This window comes from Cottoperca gobio, chromosome 9, assembly GCF_900634415.1.
Source record: "Cottoperca gobio chromosome 9, fCotGob3.1, whole genome shotgun sequence".
Classification (NCBI taxonomy): Eukaryota; Metazoa; Chordata; class Actinopteri; order Perciformes; family Bovichtidae; genus Cottoperca; species Cottoperca gobio.
This window is the reverse complement of record NC_041363.1, coordinates 20365651-20387480: the sequence shown is the minus strand read 5'-3', so window position 1 is coordinate 20387480 and position 21830 is coordinate 20365651. Positions and strand designations below refer to the sequence as shown.

Sequence of the window (21830 nt, the reverse complement as noted above, 5' to 3'; positions counted from 1 at the left end):
TCGTACAGTAAGTTTGTACATTTTAAATACAAGAGAGTTGCAAGCCTGCACAGGTAGAGTTACCTAAAGCTTTGGAGGGGTGTGGCCCAAACTCCCTGGCAGCGCCGCTGGTAGCATAACTTTAGCGCTTTACGGGCTGAAAGGGCATGTTTAAAATATTGCCAAGCTGAAAGTAAAGTTACGTTGTGTTGCGTATAACGAGGAATACTTACACTTAACCACCGCTGCAATCTGCTGTAAGGGGTAAAAGTCAGTAAAACAGGCTATGCACCTGCGCAGGGCCAGGGTATGATGTGAACACACTTTGGGAGTGATACACTGCGTCACAGTCCGTCCACCAACCAAGTGATGCTAATGTGACTGCTTGGCTTTCCTATCTGTTTACACAGTAGCGTGCGCAGCTTGCAGTGGCAGATGATCTTCACTTCATCTTCCTCCTCCAGGCTGATGTTAAATGTCAAAACCGTGCCAGCCCTCGCACGGGCTGGGGCGGACATTCCCTTTAAGCGGTTACTCTGCAGCCCAAGACTCCGGTCCTCGACCTCGGCGACCCAGACGGAGCCACGGGACGATGCCAACAGCCGTGGCGGAGCTCAACATGACTCGGCACTGTCGGAGTTTCCCGGACAGCCGGGGAGAGGAGGGAGAGACGGAAACACCTCTACCGCTGCTAATGAGATCTCCGTAGACTTCGACCAGTCACGGGGGGCTTATAAGAGCAAAGACTCATTAGAGCTGCTCAGAAGTTTGGTGGTTTTCAAACTCTGCTCCTATGACTTCCTGGTTGATAAGAATAAAGAGGTAATGAGATGCTATCGTACCTGGCCATTAAGCATGACGTTTGTTTGTTAATATGAGTTTGTCAGGTAACTTTATAATGACAGTAAAGTATAAGTAAAGTATAGTATACTTCTTTACTGCTATGTGATATGTTGACTAAGCATAGGCGGGAAAACTGAGTCACCCTTAGTACAAAAGGCACGAGACGCCAGAACATTTGAGTGAGATACAATACAACAGGTGAAGCCTGTTTTATACAGAGTAGCTTATATGTGAGAGTTGTGTTGATAACTAACTATCCTTAAACAGTTACTTGAAGGCCTTACGTTGTGTTCAAGATAAAGCAAACCTCAGTTAGCTATAGCCTATGTCAAATTATCAAGTAGACCTTTGCTGTGTGCCCTTTGTTGTAACAGTCACGTCTCAAAACCTGTTTTTCCAGGCATGCAATCCCCCTGAAGGCAATGTTACCTAACATCAGGCTTAATGCCAGATACATTTATATATGTAATGTCCATCTTGTAATGTTAATACAAATTGTATACATGGATTGAACACAAGACACACAGAACACAGATTTTCTTTCAGCCCATGTTGTCAAACATTAGGGTCCAGCAGCCCTTTAATAGACTTGCAGCACTGCAGATTCATTCCTTCCACACTTATCACGTCTTCATGGAATCAATGCAAAGCTTGGCTCTGGCATTACTCTGATTTTCAGTGTAGCTGCAATGTCTAATACTTTGTCTTGCCTGCAACAATTTTTAGCTTGGGGGTAAGAACATGATTTCAATTCCTTTGCTTATGAAACATCAATGTGCTACTTTCTGTAGTCTGTCATCTTAAACTGTTGCTTTTAAAACGTGCTTAGACACATCCTGTCTTTTCTGAGATAATATGATTCACATACACTACTAATTACATGTAGAATTAGTAATAATAAATTATAGGTACATTATATACCTGTTAATAGTCATGAACTGTTTATAATGTCCTTCCGCTTTGTGCTCAGATAATGGATTTAGGGAAGAAGATTCTGGGCCAGAGAGCCTTTGACCAGTTCATGAAGATGACATTTTATGGCCAGTTTGTCGCCGGTGAAGACCACATGGCCATCAGGCCGCTGATCCAGAAGAATCAGGCCTTTGGCGTCGGCTCTGTCCTGGACTACAGCGTGGAGGAAGACATCAGCCAGGAGGAGGCCGAGCAGAAAGAGATGAAGTATGAACGCTGCGGTAGTGCTGTACATTTCAGTAGATATTGCATACAAACATGTTTAGGAGCATGTTTTTTGATTCGTTAACAGTAGGTTTTAAAGTTAGAAGGAGTCATTGGCATACAAACAAAGAGACAGTTCAGTTATATAAAGACCATAATTGGCCATAGAACTGCACAGATCTTGTTTTAATTATGTAAAGTAATCTGACTTCTACATATATGAAAGGCTGGCAAAGAAAAAAAGAATCCCTTGATAAATACATTAATCTGCCAAATATAATATTAGGTAAATAATTAAATAAAAATGAAATAAATAGGGGACTAAATACAAAGGTAAATAAATAAAGAAGCCAATTAGAACCAACAAATCTAATTATGTCATATATATTTCATACAACCTGAACATAAACACTGTACAACATGATTTGTTGGCTCCGTAATGGCCCATCGTTCCAGAATGGTTGGCTGCAGAGAGTTTCTCACTCATTAGGAATCCTGTCACATGGGTAGCACAACGCAGTGTGCTGCTATTTGATCTGTGCGCTGTTGATAACTCGGATGACAGTACGCAGACCTTATGCAAGCAGCCTCTCCAGGCAGAGCAATGTAACTTAAGTTGTAGCTCTGGGATTCATGCAATATGAGTAATTAGGTCATCACGTAGTCCAAATAAAATATGGACTTCTGGGCCCATTTAGGAGTTGCTTCTAGTCAAATCACTTAATGAAATAAATAAAGTGAATATCATTTGATGCCCGTTTCATTGAAGTGAAAAAAAACAAATGCTCTTGTCAGATTTACTTAGCATGAGAATAATACTCAGCCCAAAAGGACTGGCCTTTTTTTAAGGATGACCTTTTTTGTTATCTCACACAACATTTGTTGGTTTATAAAGATCAGACGTAGTGAATAAACAAGGCTGTTAGCCCGTATGTTTAAGAATCTGGTGTTTAAGTGTGTTAACCTGGAGTAACAGTTGACTGCAATGTCATTTGCAATGTCCTCTATTATTGTTTTACTGTGTTATCACATTTTGTATGGTGATAAGGCTCCCAGGCAAGTCACTTTTTCCACCCTTCCTATATCTCAACTCAGTGTTTGTTCGTTTTTTTAGTAACAAGATATCACTGTACAGCTTTGATATACTTTGTCTCGGGGATGTTTGCTTGGAAACATCAAAAGAAGTATCAAACCTTAAGCCTAGAAAGCTTTTGTTTTGTGAACATACACCTTCAAACCGTAAAGCAGGAGGAAAAGATACTTTAAGCCAGCTTGATCTCAGACAGCAGGGTTTGACAGACACTCCAATGATCCTTCAAGATAGCAACAGCAACAACATTATCTCCCTGCAACAGAAAGAAGATACAAGGAACAGAGGCCTGGCATGATAATCACAATGCCAGGCTTCAGTTGCGTTGGCCACTTAAACTTAAAATACGTACCTGTACCCCTGATATTACAGTTAGGATTGAATTAATGCTGGCTTTTAAAGGCCAGTACTGAGATTTGTGTAACGAAGCTGCCAAAAACAAATTGTGCCAGTAATCAAATTATATTAAAATGTCCCTTTTCATCCCAAAAGATTACCAATAACCATCAAACCTTCAAACACAATTTTAATTCTGGGCAGTGTAACACAAAGGGCATATTTACCTTTTTACTGGATCCAGTACTGACAACAGGGTTACTTACATGAAGCTATTTAACGCTACGTAAAATGCTTCTTTTCGGGCTGCATTGAACCATTCTTTTCATTAAAGATTAATCTTTTATTTTTACAATTCATTGATTAATCCCTCAGTCTAAAACATGTCAGAAACCAATAGAAAATAGATTTCACAAGATCTCAGAGCAAGTTAACATCTTATAGTAGAAAGCTTTATCTGACCAATGGTCCATAACCCACAAATATTATATTTACAAGAAAAGCAGCCAATCTTCACATGTTGAGTGCATTCTTTTCATAAATGACTTAAATGATTATTCAAATATCAAAATCTTTTTTTTTTCAAAAATGAACTTAAGACAACAGTTCTGAACATGTGTAAGGCAACACCATTTCAGAGTCAAAGTGATTCCATTGCAGTTAAATATAGATTTCTATAAAAGAAAGTGTCATGTAATGTTAAAAGAAGATAACTCCCTTCAGTTTCCTGGCTTTGAATCCGATTGATGTCCCTCATGTCAAGCATGCTTAGTGTTTAGTCATGCATTTCGTTACATGAACTCCCCAGTTCCCTGTCATGGGGGAGCAATAGATCAAGTGTCAGGCTGACAGTAGGACACAGCATATGTATATATAGGGTCACTAAACAACGTGTCTCTGGCATGCCACAAAGCCAACATGTTCCCATTGAGAGCGAAAGTTTCTGAATTGAACAAAGCCAGATATTCGCTGTAATTCTGATGAAACCTCCATATCTAATGTTGCCCAAATACAGGGCAAATTAACATATTTCATCTTTTTGTATTCCTTCTAATTCAGCTCTTGCCTCTCCGCTGCAGAGAAACAGATCCTAGGTAAGATGCCTTGTTTTGTTCTCATGTGTGGACACAGTATATGATGAAATTAGAAGAAATAGGCATGCACACTTTATTTCACCCCCAGCTGAGGACCACACAGAGAACAAAAATAAAGCACACAAACAGTTCAAGGACCGTCGTGGGGGTGTGACTGGAGCCCGCACCTATTTCTACGCAGATGAGGCCAAATGTGACCAGCATATGGAGACCTTCATCAAATGTATCAAAGCATCTGGTGAGTAAACGGAAATTAAAATACATCAGTAATACACAACACAACACAACACACAGCACATTCTGTAAGCACCTTTACCATCATGTGAATATTTTTGTCTTTGCATCATTTGATTTATGTTACAACTAAGTGTGTCTGACCTTTAGGTGGGAGTTCAATGGACGGTTTTACTGCCATCAAAATGACTGCTCTAGGACGACCTCAGTTTCTGGTAGGCAGTACGGGCTGATTAAAAGGTCATTGCACTAGTTTAGCTGCTACTCTTGAGGTAGTGGACTGACATCACGCTTTCTTTTTTTTTTAGCTCCAGTTCTCAGAGGTCCTAGTGAAGTGGCGGCAATTTTTCACTTACCTGGCATCAAAGCAGGGGAATGATGGCACGGAGGCCTTAGAGTGGAGGCTGGAGCTGGAGCAACTGCAGGTGGAGTTTCTAGTCTCCTCTTTCTTTTTCCTGGTTAAAGTTTCATCCACTGCTACAGATCATCTTCACACTCCTATCATTTATACACAATATGATTTTGGATAAATGGATACACTATGTGTCTTGCAGTACATTCGATTTTATTGTCGATCTAGGAATTCCTGACCAAACTGGGTGCAAAAGGTGACATGCATGGCTGGTTCACTGGGAGGAATGAGGCATCTTCAGGGTAAGCATGAACACAGATTACTGAAATATCTGTAAAACAATGAATGTGTTTCATTACTGCATATTCAAGGCAATTTTATGGGGAAAAGTTATTCCATGAAAGATGTATTATGCAAAGAGAAATTTGTACCTTAATAGATTGCATTCATTTTTGCAGTGGCGATACTTCACAAGCTCTTAAATTATATATTTTGTTTTGCATGTTGAGAAAATAGTGGTGATTGTTTTGTGATTTGATGTCGGTAGTAAATTATATTAACATATTTTTAAAACAAATATATATGTTGTGTGGCAATTACTTGTTTTAGAAATTATTTTTCAAAATAATTGAATATAAAATACAGATGGAATAATATGGACTTCTGTGTAAAAACGTTTTTTATATTAAAACTATAAAAAGTTCATCTTTAAGGACAACCATCTTTCAGAGCCATTAAAATAATAAAAGAAATAAAGAAAATTGACCGTGATACTCATAATATTTTACAATCACTAATACACTGAACCTGTCTATCCTCTGCCTTGACAGAACCATTGACATGCTCGACTGGAACAGCTTAATAGATGACAGAACAAAGATATCGGACCTGCTGGTTGTCCCAAATGTAGAGGTCAGTAGCATAAACACTGAATCTTTCAATACAACTCACCAGACACGATGTACAAGTAACAACAAGCAGGATATTTGAAGTATCAGCATCAGCTGATTGTAACACATCTCTCTATAATAAGAAAGATATCAGCTGTGTATGTCTGTCATGTGTTTGTGAAGTACTAACATGTATTAACGTGTTTGATCCCTCTAATGTGAACACCCTTGTGACACATTCATGACAAAGACATTTAGTAAATCTGGTAGTAACTAAAATAAAAAGTTGATATTTATAAGTAATTAAAAAAAAAAATTGTAATTAATGTTTAATTCATTATATTTAATTATTTTATCAGCCCCCACATTGCCATTAGTATAAATGTATAAAGTACCATTCAGACACATCACAATTCAAAGTGCTTTACAGGGGCATAGAAATATATTGAAACACATTAAAGACCTTAAAAAACATAAAGATTGCATTTAAAAGACATTAAAAACAACAAGCGAGAACAAGCAAGTAAATAGTTGAAGTAGTTCTAACTTCAAGTGTGAATCACTTGGCACTGAGTCGAGGAAAGGCCGAATTTAATTGCATGTTTACAAAATCTGGGCAAGTTGCATATCTGTTGACCTTGGACTAAAGACAGCTGAAGGGTGAATAAATAGTGTAAGAGGCAGTAATAGGCGTCATGCTGTGTGATATTTGGCTCATTAGCATCTCATGGTGCGCACTCTCTTGGGTTGTTTGTCCAGCTCGGTGAGCTGGAGCCTCTGCTGCAGAAGTTCACTGCAGAGGATGAGAAACAGATGAAGAGGATGTTACAGCGCATGGACATCTTAGTCAAGGTAATCTCAAATAAACTACAAAGGCCGATCACTGAGCGCAAATATACACACATGCTTAGTAGTAAATGCTTTAGTTGTCGATCTACAAGGAGCGAGTTATGGTTTATCCAAATGTGGCATGTTTATGAACATGGCGGCATGTCGATGGTTTCAACCTGTGCATTGGTTAAACAGGCCTCCGCAATGGGATCATTAATAGCAACATGTGCTTTCTTGGTTGCCATAAAAATATATTTTTGTGTAGCATCTGACAATGTATCTTGTTTCTATGCTTATCAATACACATACACCTACTGATATCAATGGATCTTTATCAGTGTGGAAAATTGCGTCGGTAGCTATTGTGTAAAAGCCGTATTGTGCCGTTTTTTATTTGAACAAGGCCACAGCAGTGCTGCTCCCCATTGTAAGCATTAACACAATAACAAATCTGAGATTAAGATACACCTTTATTCATTTCCAGCGGGGGGATTCGTCGGGATAAAGTATTGTATTCAAAGTCACAATATCTAGACAGAAACAGTAAAAAACAGAGTACGCACACTAGATAATGCTGCCATGAACATACCGTATGTTTAATTACCACCAGGGGACGTTTGAGCATCAAACTCAAGTCAAAGAAAAATAATACAGAGACACAGCTTCAAATACGCTCACCTGGCAGGTCAAATGGTCCTAATCGGCTTCCTAGGATTGAATAAATACAATAAATTGGATAAATAAATACACACATACTTATTGGATAGATGAATAATATAAAGAAAATGACTCACGAATACACACAACCCGATGAAAATGTACTCAAACATAGTTCCTGTGCGACTGCATATATAAACTCATAATGCAAAGAGAAAAAGTAGAATTAAGTATCTAGAAAATACAACAAATATACAAACAATGTGTGCAAAGCTCAGTTGTGCACTTCAAAGAGATACACTTGTGTGTCGGGTCAAAAGACCTCGTACATGACTCGAGCATCAGGCGTGAACCGTCATAATATCGTGCGAGAACAAGAAGACAAAAAAGACATTGCAACAATATTTTGGCTGAATAAATATTTATTAGACTGAGCCGTTAGTAACAAGTGCTTAACGCTGTAAATGTCACCGGGGGTAATTAAATATATGTTCATGAGAGCTTTATTAAGTGACTCTATTCTTTCCGTCTTTTACATGTTCTTCTGTCTAGCACCTAGTATTAATCAGGATGCGCAGGCTTTTGTACCGGAATCACTTTCATTTAATAAAAGGTTTTGTTAGTTCAACTATTTTGATTAATTAATTAATTGATTTCATTTTTATTCCAGCATGCCATTGAGAACGGTGTTCGCTTGATGGTGGATGCAGAGCAAACGTACTTGCAGCCGGCCATCAGCAGACTGACCTTAGAGATGCAGAGGATCTACAACAAAGAGACGCCTGTTATCTTCAACACCTACCAATGTTACCTCAAGGTCAGAATACACAATTGCCAACAACAATTGAAATGTGTAAACTGCACACGGGGAGTGCATACACAACTGTTATAACTCTTACATGCTGCGACAGTTCGTGTAACTCCAAATGTCAACGTGTGAAGAGATTACTGTGAGTCAGCTGAGGATGAAACACAGAGAAGAGGAAAATGTTTAAGGGAATGCTGGAGCCACCATTTCAAATGAGAAGCAGTTTAAGTCACTGTAGAATTGCATTCATGTGAACATCCTCTCCTAAAGGTTATCATTATCCTATCAAAAGAACAGGATTATCGTATTGTCTCCTAAAACCTGCAGTATTGTGAAATAAAGATAACACTTACCATCTGTCGGATAAAATAGGACCATAGATTATCGTGGGTCCCACTAATGCTACACCCCTGCTTCGCTGTTAATACCACATGAAGGCGTTCTTTTTCTCAAAAATGTGTTCATTTCCATGGTGCCATAAATGGAGGGGAGCGTAACCCTCTGGTTTTATCTCCCATAGTTTCTAATTCCCAATATCACAAATGACACATTTGTCTCAGTGTGCTTTACAGACTGTACAGAATACGACACCCTCTGTCCTCAGACCCTCGCAGCGCACAAGGAAAAACTTCCTAAAAGAAACTCCAAAATTAAAAGGGGAAAAATGGAAGTTTTGCTAGGCGGACTAGGTCAGGTATAACAGGTAGACCCATATATGATGTGAGAGTAATCTGTACTGCAGGGATATTCAACTTCATTTGCAAGTGGGCCGAATAAGAAAGTCACTGGGGGCCACACAATACTTTGTCAATGAATCACTACACATAACTCTTACTTACAGTAGTGTTAATAGTTACTAATACATGAAATGAAGTAGTCACGTGCATCCCCTTGTTTCACTTTATTTGTATCACCTTAATTCATTACAGAAAGCAACCAGTCCATTCAGAACAGTAGGAAAGCTATGGCTACAAGGCTTCACACAAAAGTGCAAAATGTTGCATCTTTAAAACGAAAGGAGACAAGAGTTGTTTTCCCAACAGCTCCATGTCCACTAATGTAGAAAAAAGATGAATATAATAAAACAGTATTCACCACATTAGCAGTAAGTAGCCCTGTTTATAATATCCTCAACACTTCCAAGTATACATAAGGTGCTTTGAAGTCCATATCCATAAAATGAAATACTAAATGCAAATAGAACATAGTGAAACAGTAGCATCAGACTCACAATAACATACATATCTTATAAATGTTTACAATTTACCAGTAAGTAGGCTTATTGTAATCATAAAGCAGATGTGTCTTTGCATTTACACTAAGAATGCATCACATTAAGTCAGGTGATGTACTCCTATAGAACTACAAACATATCACACTTCTGTCATGTTGAGCCTGTTTCAGTCAGTGAGAGAAATTACACTTTTTTTTTTTTTTTGTTTATGTGCACGTTTCCGTGTTTACTGCGTTACTTTGCGCGTTCACATTCTGTCCTCTGCTTTGCGGGGCTCAGTCAGTCAGACACAGCGGAGGAGTGGCTCCCTCTTGTTCCCTGCAAAAGCGACCAAAAGCCACTTGAGCCGATGGCAGGTGCGGACGCCGCTGCAGCTCGGAGTGGGATGGAAAGTTGTAGTTGGATCTACAGTAGTTAGTAAAAGTAGAAATGTTTTACTCTGCTCAGTTTTTTATTGCACATTTTGTATCTAAACTTGAATGACTTGATTTTGATTCATCTTTGCTGAAGAGTGAATCCTACTGTCTTGCTCTGCAGGAGGCCTACGACAATGTAAGTATGGATGTGGAAATGTCTCGACGTGAGGGTTGGCATTTTGCTGCCAAGCTGGTGCGCGGGGCCTACATGTATCAGGAGCGAGAGAGGGCCAAAGACATCGGTTATGACGACCCCATTAACCCTGATTATGATTCCACCAACATAATGTACCACAGGTAAGAGCCACGACGTGTTATTGTGTTTATTTTTATTTTTTTACTAAATCCTATGAAAAGGTATGGTGAGTTTTTGTTATTGCTCGCAGGACTTACTCCTTCTAACGTAAAGTCTGTACAGAACTGAGAGAAAGGGCATTGATGTATGCTGCTCGCACAGCTTGGAAGCAGTTTTCGTTGGGGACATATGAAGTGATTCTAAATGAATTGGAAGCAGGCACACCTGTGCATTCTGTAATTAGTTAGTTTTTTTGTTACATGTCCATGCAGCCATGGTATGTGTGCTGCTGTCGGTCTTGGCGAGGACATTCTTGAAACAAAGGTTTTACTCCTGGTTAAATAAAGGTTCAATAAATGATCTTAGCCAAGTTCTAATTTCTTCATATTAACACGGCTGTTAATACCTTCGGATAGCAAACCGTTTTCAGTTGAGGTGTCTTGCACAAAGACACCCCCGGGAAACATTTTCTCACTTTCTCATGTGGCTCACAGATTTAAACTGTGGCCACCTTCGAGGCACAGATCCACTGCAATGGACAGCGCAGCGAAGTCCTTTATTTGGAGTTTCTGAGTTCAACATCTTGTGTCAGCAAGCTTCCACCCTGTTGAGTTTTCAAGTTACAGAAAACCTTCCAGCTCCAGGGGAGCTGTGGTGTAGCAATCTTCTGACATTCCTAAATCAAGGCAAGCTCAAAGAAATCCCCCTGTAGTGATCAATATGTTTTGCACAAAAAACAGCAAAGTCCACCCTCAAGCATTCAATTGGATATTGAGGTAAACATCAACATGTGAGAGGAACAGAGTTTAGCTGATTCGCTATTGCACAGCATGAGGTGGGATTAAATAGATGCAGATGGTGGTAACGCTGCTACACTCGAGCGAGAGCAGAACGCAGAGGTCCTCTCTGAGTGGATCGCTTCAGGTTGTTGGTAAATACTTTGATGTTTAGTTGTGTAAAGATAGTCCTGCACCACATAATACATCTTACTTACGAATGAAAAATATTTGTTTGGGTGAGGTATGAAGCAATGTCAGCCACACTTTGCAAACAATATACTACAGGTATTTAATCTTGAATGATAGTTTATAGGGCTTCACAATACATCGTGTTTTTATCGTCAGTGGGACGTCAACTCATTGTGCACGCAGGGGAGAGTATCAGTAGAAAACTGCACTTTACAACTCATTCTTATGTTATTGGTGTCTTTTGTGTTCATCTTCATGTTCAGTTTGTTCAATGAAAAAAATCATTTATTGTTTTTACATTTTTAATTCAAGTCATTTGTGAGCAGTATAGCGAAAGCAGCAGAACTGAATACACTTTAATCTCCATTTATTTATCGCAAGTCATATCGTTATTGCGATATTCATCAAAGTTGGTAGAAAAGTCTTGTGGTAATCCACACTTCACAGATACAAGTTCACAATTAATGTCAAAGATAAATTGCCTTCCTTGTGTGCCTTTGAACGTGTCTGTGTGTTTGTGAAAGGTGCCTGGACTATGTGCTGGATGAGATTGCGCTCAAGCGAAATGCCAACATTATGGTGGCTTCCCATAATGAGGACACGGTGAAGCACACCTTGAGAAGGTACGGCTTTAATAATACAAACACACTGCTGAAGAATACACTTACAATTGATATTTTTTTTTTTTTTTACAAACCAAGTTATTTTTAAGTCTCTCTGTCTCCCTCATTCAGAATGAATGAGCTGGGTCTCGTACCGACAGAGAACAAGGTGTACTTCGGTCAACTCCTGGGCATGTGTGATCAGATCAGCTTCCCACTGGGTGAGAAAAAGATGCACAAACACACTCTCTCTGTCACACACACAGCCAACAATGACTAGGCACAATCTCTGCCCTACATAGGGATGATTTGACAGTTTAAATTGGTGTATCCTCTGCCTTTCCCTTATGACTCTCTCAGCTGTATCTCTGAAGACCTTTCATACCACACAGAGCCCTTGGACTGCATGCAGTGCACATGTAGAAGTCAGTCTGCAGCCCATAACATGACATATGGACTGAGACACCTCAGTATTGACGAGCTGTCTTGACGAAACGCTGCTGCCGGCTCTCACCACTTTGTTTGTCAGTCAAAGACAGACGCAGCGGCGGCAGGCTGCTGTCTGTCAACGTGAAGCTCAAGTTGAAACAGCCTTGACCGGTATTGATGCAAACAGACACTATGTTTCTTTGCTGTTTTCTCGAGGGATACAGCAGCCAGTGCTGTGTCTTTGAATCTTGAAACAATAAAGAAGTTTTTATTTTTTATTAAATAAAACAGACTGGAGTTGAGATCTTTATTCTTTTCTTATATTACTTTTTTTAAAAGTCTGCCATTATTCAGTTTTCATGATTTAGTTTTCAGATGTGCTGTCGCTCAGAATGTCCGTTTCGTGATTTTGTTTTATCTCGACGCGTTTTGTTGGCTAGCAGCTGTGGTTTAGTTTAGGACATTTGTTTCAATGAGTGAGCCCTGGCTAAACAGTCACAGTATGTTTCTAATTCAAATGTTGCAACCCTGCCTGATTATAAGGACTGTAGCGATGCTTCAGTGAGGGAAGCCAATGGAGATGACGTCCAGTCGTGCTGTGTTCTCTGGAGCTTGTCAAAAATAACCTGGAAAATGATGTTATGAGATTGCAACAAGTCGATCTAACACTAAACATTTACATTTATCATCTTCATACATATCATGCTACAAAGCCCATTTTGTTTTTCCCTTTTGTTTTCTCCCATCACATCCACTTTAATCCCAGGCCAGGCAGGCTTCCCCGTCTATAAATACGTCCCCTATGGGCCGGTGAATGAGGTGATGCCCTACCTGTCTCGGAGAGCCCAGGAGAACCGAGGCTTCATGAAGGGAGTCCAGAAGGAGAGGGAGCTGCTGTGGAAGGAGCTGAAACGCAGACTTGCCTCCGGGGAGCTTCTCTACAGACCAGTGTACTGAAAACACAGAATAAGAGACAAAGAGTGTGTCAACGTGTCCAGTTCTCTCTTTTTTTATCTTCTTTAGTTGACGGCTGCTGCTGTGGCTGTCTGTTCTGTCTCTCCCTCCCGGCTCTCGCTGGATGTACGTCTCCTGTTCTACCCTGTCCTGGAGTTTCCATTCTGATGGACTGTTTCGGTTCTGCCACTCTCTTATTCTCTCTTTGCCCCGTTGTTTTTCTCCATTTTGTTCCTCGCTGATGTTACCCACCTTCACCCCCGTGTACTGCCCATGTTGTCTCAATTTCTTTTCCTTATCCGCCTCTGCATCCATAAGCATTCCTCATTTTGTCTTTCCCATTGTCTATAGAGCGCCGTTATCCATCAAGTGGGCATCTTTACTGCTCCAAAAGGACTCCCTAAAATGTCAACGAGATAGGGGCGGGCGTCTCTTTTTATCACCCTATTCATCTTTGAGAGAGACAACAATAATAAAAATAACAAGCTTGATTTAAAAGGTAGTAAAAGAAACATCAATATTATGATTTCTTTGACTCCTGGACAGCCATGCGACCCTCCAGGGAGGGTTCTCTGCACTGTATATTTACGTGCTGCGTTTGAGCTTGTATTGCTTGTTTGAAAGCGATGCCTTTTTATGAATCAATGACAAAGTATAAACGGCTCCTCGCAGCACAGTCCTCTTCTCGGTGCTACACTTTTGTTATTGTATTTATTGGAGGAAGCTATATTCTTGCTTACTGAGGTGTCACACAAAAACATACAGTGTTCAGTATTCAGCGAGGGAATCTCCTTTTAATACAGGCGGCTGCAAGTCTGGCAGGTTGCTTTACTTTTCCATGACACAAGATACTATGCAGGGTTTTAATACATTGTGGGGGGGGGGGGGGGGGAGGGTGCCGCCTGTTGGACTTTATTACATTATAATGGATTAACACTAGTTTGTTTTTATCTTTGACAATGTAAATATGTTTGAAGCAGGTAATTCCATTTGTTGGTTTTACATGTCTCACTTTGTGGACCTGTGAAATTCCCTAATGAATCAATATGCACTGTATGAATATTAAAAGTACATTTTTTGTCAAAAGCAGAACTGGATGTTATTGACTGCAGTAGCTGAGCTATTTGCACAGCTTGGGGTTATTTTGGGTTTTAATTTGTAACATCTCCCACTTGGTTATTGATACAATTAGTATTTGAGTCAGGGGGTAACCAAGCTTCATGATAATTATGGCCCTGTCATTTTATGAGAGCAGTCAGTGCTTCGTACACCATCATTTAATTACCAATGATGCTACGCTCAATACAGATCACAGAAATTGGATGCATTAATCATTACACAGAAGAAACTTTAGTGGCTGTTAAGTTTCACTGAGGCAAAGCGCCACAGAGCTGTCACTGCCGCTGTATTCTATCGGTTTAATTAAGAATCAAGTCGACTTTTGATGTAAGATGTGCCCTTGGGTATACATTTGCCAACAAATCCCTTCTTACAGGGCACTGGAGTTTTCCTGGTTAGCTGCAGTTGCAAAGAAGACTTAGAGGACACATTATAGTGTGAAAGATTCAAGTCGATCAAAAGAAGCATGGGCTCAGCGTATTCTTTGAGTACTTCAAAACGTCCACCCTACTTTAAAGCACACAGGCCTGTAATAGAGTCAGCCGGGGCTAATTGACTTTACGTAATGAATGTTGATTTTGTATTTACAAGGTTGTGGCATGCGTAGGCCATTTCTTTGGGCCCCTCTGCCATTGGTTCCACATGGTCTGACATCTTGCTGTGTTTCTTTGGCTGTGCCTCTGGCGTTGTGCTGTTAATGGGACCTCACAGCAGGCCGATGGTTTTCTAAGCACGTCTACATATACTGTGACAAGCCCCGATTCAGAAAACATACTTCACATGTGAATCAGTCAGTTAATCTCTAATCAGCATTTGTGTGCCAACAGATGAACTGACAGAAAGGAGTACGATGATTATGGTGTGTATTGTAGTCGTTTGACGGTAATCTGAGAGATTACTGGCTCACAGAGCACAAAACAGAAAAACGGGCCCGTGCTCATTCAATTCAGCAGCTCTAATCATACCCTCAGTAATTTGCCGATGATAGAACTTTATTTATATCCAGGAGGGCTGAGAGAGGCTGGAGAAATCCCTTTTTCCCACATACAGTAGGAGGCTGATTCATAAAACATCTGGTTGCAAAAGTGGAAAGGCAGTTTTCATCACAATGCTTACCCTGTGACCCTAACCCAAACTTCATCATGGACGATGTTATCTTCTCCCTTCACCAACATTTGAGTTGGAACCAAAGATGGAAAATCAGTGAGAGTCTTTGAGCAATAGTAGTAATACTCACTCACTAACTGCAGTCACGCATAGCCGGGGTTATCTCCACAGAGTCAGCGCTAGAGAAAACGTTGGCTGCTTTTTGACTTCTACCACAATAGGCAGTGGAGCATGTGGAGCAAATGCATCTGCATTATTCTATTAGGGGGAGCAAAGATATAGTTTAAGCCACCCCACTTATATTCTTTTTAAAAATAAATGTATCTCTGTACAGTGGCCAAAATCAGGTGATTACATTTCTTTGCTATTGCTAACAAACATAGAACACATAGAACAAACATTTTTGGACGACCCTTTGAGTTGGTTCAGGCAAACCCGTTGCTGATTGTTTGCCACAGCATGAAAATGTAGGCCAGCGCATGTTGAATGAACCTGCTTGGCCCACTTAAATGGGCTAAAAGTACGAGTGTACTGTCGCTGAAATGCAAACCGATTTGCGAGTCAGCGTTAGCTCGTTAGCTAACTTTACCAGCCAGCCCTCCTGACGTTAGCACGCCGATCGGATACAATGGATTGGGGCTGCGGAGATTGCTTCCTCATTTTGAAACATAACCGGCCCATGTGAACCACAACAGGAACATCTAGTGGCTTTTTAAAGTTATCAGTAGTTGCAAGGAGCATTCTGCATGACTGGATGGCTGGAGATGTTTGAATCATTCGGTTCTTACTTCGTCTTTACAATAACTTCAATATAGTGGAGACACAGGGGAAATTCAGAAAGACCTTCAAACAATAGACAGTGGACTGTATTTCCCGACATTGCAACATAATCGCAACATAACTTTTACATGGCCTGTCAGAACGACAAGCACAGTATTGGCAGCAGTGAAAATGCTGCAAGACACGCTGTCAATATTTTATAACCACATCTGAAGTTAACTTGGCTCAAATGTCTAACAAGGAGAAAGGAGGTTGTTAACTTTCTGCAAGACACTGACGTTCCCCAGTACGATAAGCCTAAGTGGCATCCCAAGTAGGCTAATCATCAAAGAACAACCAAAGGAACAAACCAAAAACTAGGTGCCAATTAATGAATACCCCACAAACAGTTTGTGAATAAATGGAAATACTATATTCTATATTCTTCAACCTTTTGGGGCCATGGACACCTTCCAGGGAAGAAAACTTTCCAACTAACCTAAATGAAGTGCCACGGACCCCACTTTGAGAATCACTGCTTTACTCTTCCTTGAGTTAGGAGTAGTTTTGGGGAAGTACTTTTATTTGCTTTCTTGGTGAGAGTAAGATGAGAAGATACTTCTCATGCCTTCACAATAAATATGAAGCTACAGCCTGCAATCGGTTAGCCTAGCAAGACTCCAGGAGGTCCCCCCCGCCTGGCCAAGAAGCACTCCAGTACATAACACCTGGTAAAAAAGAAATGGGTCTATAACATGTTGAACTGTGTACTTAAGAGATGCTGGTAGGCACTTTGTTGCCAACAGCAAAGCTAGCTGTTTCCCGTTTTTCAGTCTTAGCTAAGCTAACCACCAGCTGGCAGAAGCTTTATATTTACTTGTCGAGCTATTCCTTCATGATGTGTTCCGAACAAACAGCTAAAGACTCACCAAATAATGTTGATACACAGAAGACATGTAAGGCTGCAGGACTATTACTACATTATTTGCAGAGCGAAACATTCACTCCATCAAAAGGTTGTTAATGTATTATTGTAAGTCTTTAACATTATTTGTCCAGCTAGTTTGCGTTCACATGTTGTGTGTAGGAGTGTAGGCTGGAGAAGCTTGAGGCTACAGACCGAGGATTAGATCTTTCCTAATGATAACATTTGTAAAAGCAGTGGCTGTGTGAAGATGATCTCATATGACAAAATGAATGAATATCATAAGCTTCCTGTGATCCAGAATTAATACAAGCAGGCAATAGAAACTGGATGCAAGGACGGATGGATGGACAAATCACGAGCGTTCGACGAATAACTTATTTCCCGTCTGGCATACATTAAAACATCACTGTGGACAACTTTGGGTTTTGGCAGAGTTTCATTTGACTGCGAGTGACTCCAGCTGTGTGTGTACTGCTCATCTACATAATGTGAAGCTCTTGCAGACTTGCTTCACATCACCACCTGTCCTGTCAAGTTCATATTCGCAGCTAAATTTCCCTGTAGACGGGAAGCACCAGCAAACTGTTTGACTTGGTAAATCAGCACTTGTTAGTGATGGTTAACAATGTAGTAACACAAGTAAGGAATGAGTTGGTTGATCTGACCATACAGCACTGTTAAAACTTGCAGTATGTTTGCAAATCTTCTTTTTAGCCTTTCATACTGGTTGGAAATGAAGGGAATCTGTGTTGTACATCACAGCTACTTAGTGAGAAATGTGATGAATCAATCATTGAGCTAAGTTGACCTCAGAGCGCGGACCCAGTTCTGCACTGAAGGAATCCCCCCTGGCCTCGGCACGCGCCGATGTGAACCAGCGAGTAAACAAATGTGTCCTAAACACAACAGATGGGACATGTGATGACTCATCTCATCGGCCCGAATAGAGTGGCAGAACGGTGCATAAAATGATTAAAAGCCAAGGGAGAGCGGGAGAGAAGGGAAGTTTGACAGCGTGGAGGATGGGAAACACTTTTATTTCACACACCAAAGCGCCACATTGTGCCGCCTCCATCGATGTCATCGCTGTGCTATCAAACACCAATCACTGAAATCATCTGCCAAATCTCCTGAGTGGATGTGTGTGGGAGAGCGTTATCACGTATCACACGTTTTGTGACTGGGAGAGCTGAAAAAATAAATGCAAATAAGATATCACACGCCTCGCACATCCCTGAAACTAATTTTGATATTTTTTCTCTTCCTGTCGGTTTTCAGCACTGACTGGTTTGTGTTTTTATTTATCTCCTTTGGAGGCGAGTAAAGCTGTCCAGGAAGACTTAAAAAAACACAACGTCAATGACAGTGGCCTCACAATTCTCCCCCTCGAAGTCACCAGTAAAGGTGGATGGATGACACAAAATGAATCTTGTCTTAACTTCTTACAGACTGCCTTTTCTCCCCCAACACCTAAACCTTTTGTACTGCGCCAATGAATGGCCCCCATGTATAATAGATAATTAAACCGCTTTCATCTCTCTTTGAGATGCACGCTGGTTTCCCTTTGAAAGCGATAAGCATGGTGCAGCACGAATCCGCCACGACTGGATACAAAAAAGAAAGAAGATGGGAGGCTTCTCTCTCTGTGTGTGATTGTGGGTGTTCGAGAGGAATGTTCTTGGAGAATGCCACCAGTGTGGAAAAAGGAGCGGAGCAAGCGATCCGCCACAGCCGCTGGCCCAACAACCTTGTTCCAATACTTGAACACGAACCTGAAGGTCTACATTTCCCACATTTTCCCCCCACACAAACACAGAAAACATACAGGAAACAGGGTTTCAGCAGGTCCTTAAAAAGTTTGAAATTCAAACATTTGAAATTTAGGCCTAAAAAGGTCTTAAATTGTCTTAAATACCATTTTACCAAAGTAGTGCTCTGCTCTGTGTTAACTGTATATATTACCATTGTACTGTTTAAACATGTACTTAAAAAAAGTTATTCTGCCAGTATGACACAAGATACAAATGAGTATTACATTTATTTCTATGTGGTCTTAAAGCAGTCTTACATTTAACTTGTTGAAAGAAACCCTTGAAATCATATGTATGTGGACACATACATACTCACACATTCATACACTGACAGTATAGGCACACACACACACACACACACACACACACACACACACACACACACACACACACACACACACACACAAACACACCTGCACCCACACACACTCTGCCTCCCATCAGTTCCCATATCTATCAGTCTGGGGTGAGAGATGATTTGGAGCGGCTCAATGTTTTGATCATTAGTTTGGACTCATGGAGTGCGGCAGCGGTGAAAAATGAGACTGCTATCTCATGGCCACCTGTTCTTTTAATAAGAAAAAGAACAATTACCCATCACAGGATGGATTGGCTACCTGATGCCTGGGGAAGAAAACCCTGCTGGTGTGTGTGCGCTTGGTTGACTGCATGCAAATACATTTGAATTCAATTCTGCCTATATATGTCTGTGGGCATATTGTATATACATAAAAGAGCTTGGATAAAGGTAACACATACATCTTCTTGGAGTACAAAGATCACATCTCAGATATGTGTGAATATATCAGGTAGTAGAGCGTGTAGGCATCTATTTCTTTGCCACATAACCTCAAGTTGTTGCTCAGAGTTACAGCTGAGGAGGCACTTATGCCCCTGAGTGAGACATGTTTGAAGATTGAATTAGGTTTATAACATAATGTTGCCAACTTAATTATGATTAACTCAAGTCAAAACAGTTTAGCATTCTCGTCTAGAATAGATTCTAGAGTTAGCTCATGAACAAAAGTGAGAGTGTGGCTGGTTGTCTGTTAGTTTATGATAACAGAAAGTCACATTTGAAGATTGGAAGCCGTTCCAAAAATTGATTAAATTACTGTTTTAGTTAATATTAAGATACAAAAGCTGTTTTATTTAACACATGATAGAAGTAATCCACCAATGAACGTAGCAAGGGCGAAAAGCAAGGACGTGGCACTTGGAGAGTTGGGTGGACGTGTTGCAACTCAGACTCTCACGCAGGACTTTATACTTGATGACATCACAAATTTGAGTTTTAGCTCTCTAATGTTTGGATTTGGGGGAGAGTTGTTCATGGACTGTCTTACACTGTAGGAAAAACTTTGATGAAGTTAGAAAATGTTCGTGTTTTCCCTTTAACCATCCGTAGCTGCCATGCAAAGATATTGCAGCATGTGTGAAACCAAAAATAAAGTTACCGTTGGATGTAAAATGAACATTGTCATTGAATGAAATGCAGGATTTAGCTGAATAAATGTTGTTGCTTTACGATAAAAAAATATGATGTTAAAAAACAAATATCACAGTTTTCATTTTTAATTTGTTTTTAGTTTGTTGATTGACATAACCTGGCAGTTGCAAGAGCTGCCAGCTTTTGTCAAATGACTATATACTCTGCATGATTAACACCTCTGTAAAATTAACTTTATGTGTCCTCACCAGAAGAAAACAAACAAACACTGATAAAATGCATGAAATGTGATTTTAATTAATTTCCTAAATGTAAATCAAACCTTAATTATAAAGATTGCAGACAAGAAAAGTCGTTTTGAGCACTTGAATGTTAATGCCCTTTCCATAAATTACATTAGAATGAAACATGTTAGTTCCTAATACTATCTTCCACACACAGAAACACCCACACACTGCTATGAATACGTGTGTGAGCGCGCGTGGCTCTCTGTCTGTTTTCACATGTGTGTAATTGGATATGTTTGTGTATGCCTATAGAAAGCAACATGCCACCAGGCAAGCGCGGCATGGTGCTCCTTGGTTTGGGGATCCAATTGTCATGCCAGCACAGTAGGAGGAACATTTACCAGACCAGTGATGCTGAGATGAAAGCAGAGAGTCGAGCAGCCGGGCTGGTTTTCTCGCTGCTCTGCGGTGAGCAGACAAACAGCTATCGACCAGATTGCTGTTTGGATTTGTTGGAATTATTAAAGCAGCGGAGCTCCAAAACCGACCCACTTCAAAAATGTACCTCTATAATCTTCACCGTCTCTTTCTCACTGACATGTGTTTAAGCTTCGCATCTGTTTTAGACTCCTGTTATTTTCAATGTCTTCAAAAGGGTTTGTTTTCCCATATCACACAAAATGAATGTATTTTCTCACCAACCTCAGTATATATCTGACACTTAGTGATTGGTTTTATTCGTCCAGGAGTTGACTCAATGACTCTAAAATACTACATACATAGAGCTGAGGGATGTGCATACAATAAGTCATGTGACCCATTGTTTGTACAAAACTATTGACATTATTTTAAAGCGATAACACGATATGAGCAGCTCATCTACTGATGACCCATTGCACTGAAATGCATTTTCTTTCCTTCTCTAGTGAAATATGAATGTTTAAGTCGTTTTCAACAGAATAGCTTAAGAAAGAAAAGCTTGAATAAAAGTCCAACTGAATTGAGCCGTTCTCTTTCAGAACACAATGAATAAATGAATTACATTAAATGGGTGTTTTCAATGAATAGACCTGATTTGACACTTTAATCACAGTTTCCCATTGTGATGAGATTTTGGAACGAAGACCGAAGCTATATACAGCAGATACATTGAACAGAGTTGAAAAGGAGAGCAATTGGAGGTGGAGCTGAGAGCCGTGTCAGCGGTATTAACTTATTTGAGTCCTCTCCAAACAGGATAT

At 40.2% G+C, this 21830-nt stretch overlaps 1 protein-coding gene across 4 annotated transcripts; it reads left to right on the top strand.

The window, feature by feature from the left end:
• The first annotated feature begins 392 nt into the window (after window positions 1–392).
• Window positions 393–21546, top strand: prodhb (proline dehydrogenase (oxidase) 1b). 4 transcript variants are annotated; one of them, XM_029440810.1, is made up of 14 exons: window positions 393–801; window positions 1793–2001; window positions 4484–4518; window positions 4607–4756; window positions 4903–4967; window positions 5061–5177; window positions 5333–5406; window positions 5935–6016; window positions 6754–6846; window positions 8153–8299; window positions 10062–10237; window positions 11728–11826; window positions 11938–12026; window positions 20902–21546. In XM_029440810.1, exons 1-14 carry the CDS (start codon window positions 415–417, stop codon window positions 21195–21197), a joined length of 2019 nt encoding a protein of 672 aa, XP_029296670.1. In that variant the 5' UTR covers window positions 393–414; the 3' UTR covers window positions 21198–21546. The 4 variants fall into 4 exon arrangements, with proteins under 4 accessions (XP_029296670.1, XP_029296673.1, XP_029296674.1 ...); XM_029440813.1 differs by lacking the exon at window positions 20902–21546 and adding an exon at window positions 13001–14049; XM_029440814.1 differs by lacking the exon at window positions 20902–21546 and adding an exon at window positions 12166–12984.
• The last annotated feature ends 284 nt before the right edge of the window (window positions 21547–21830 follow it).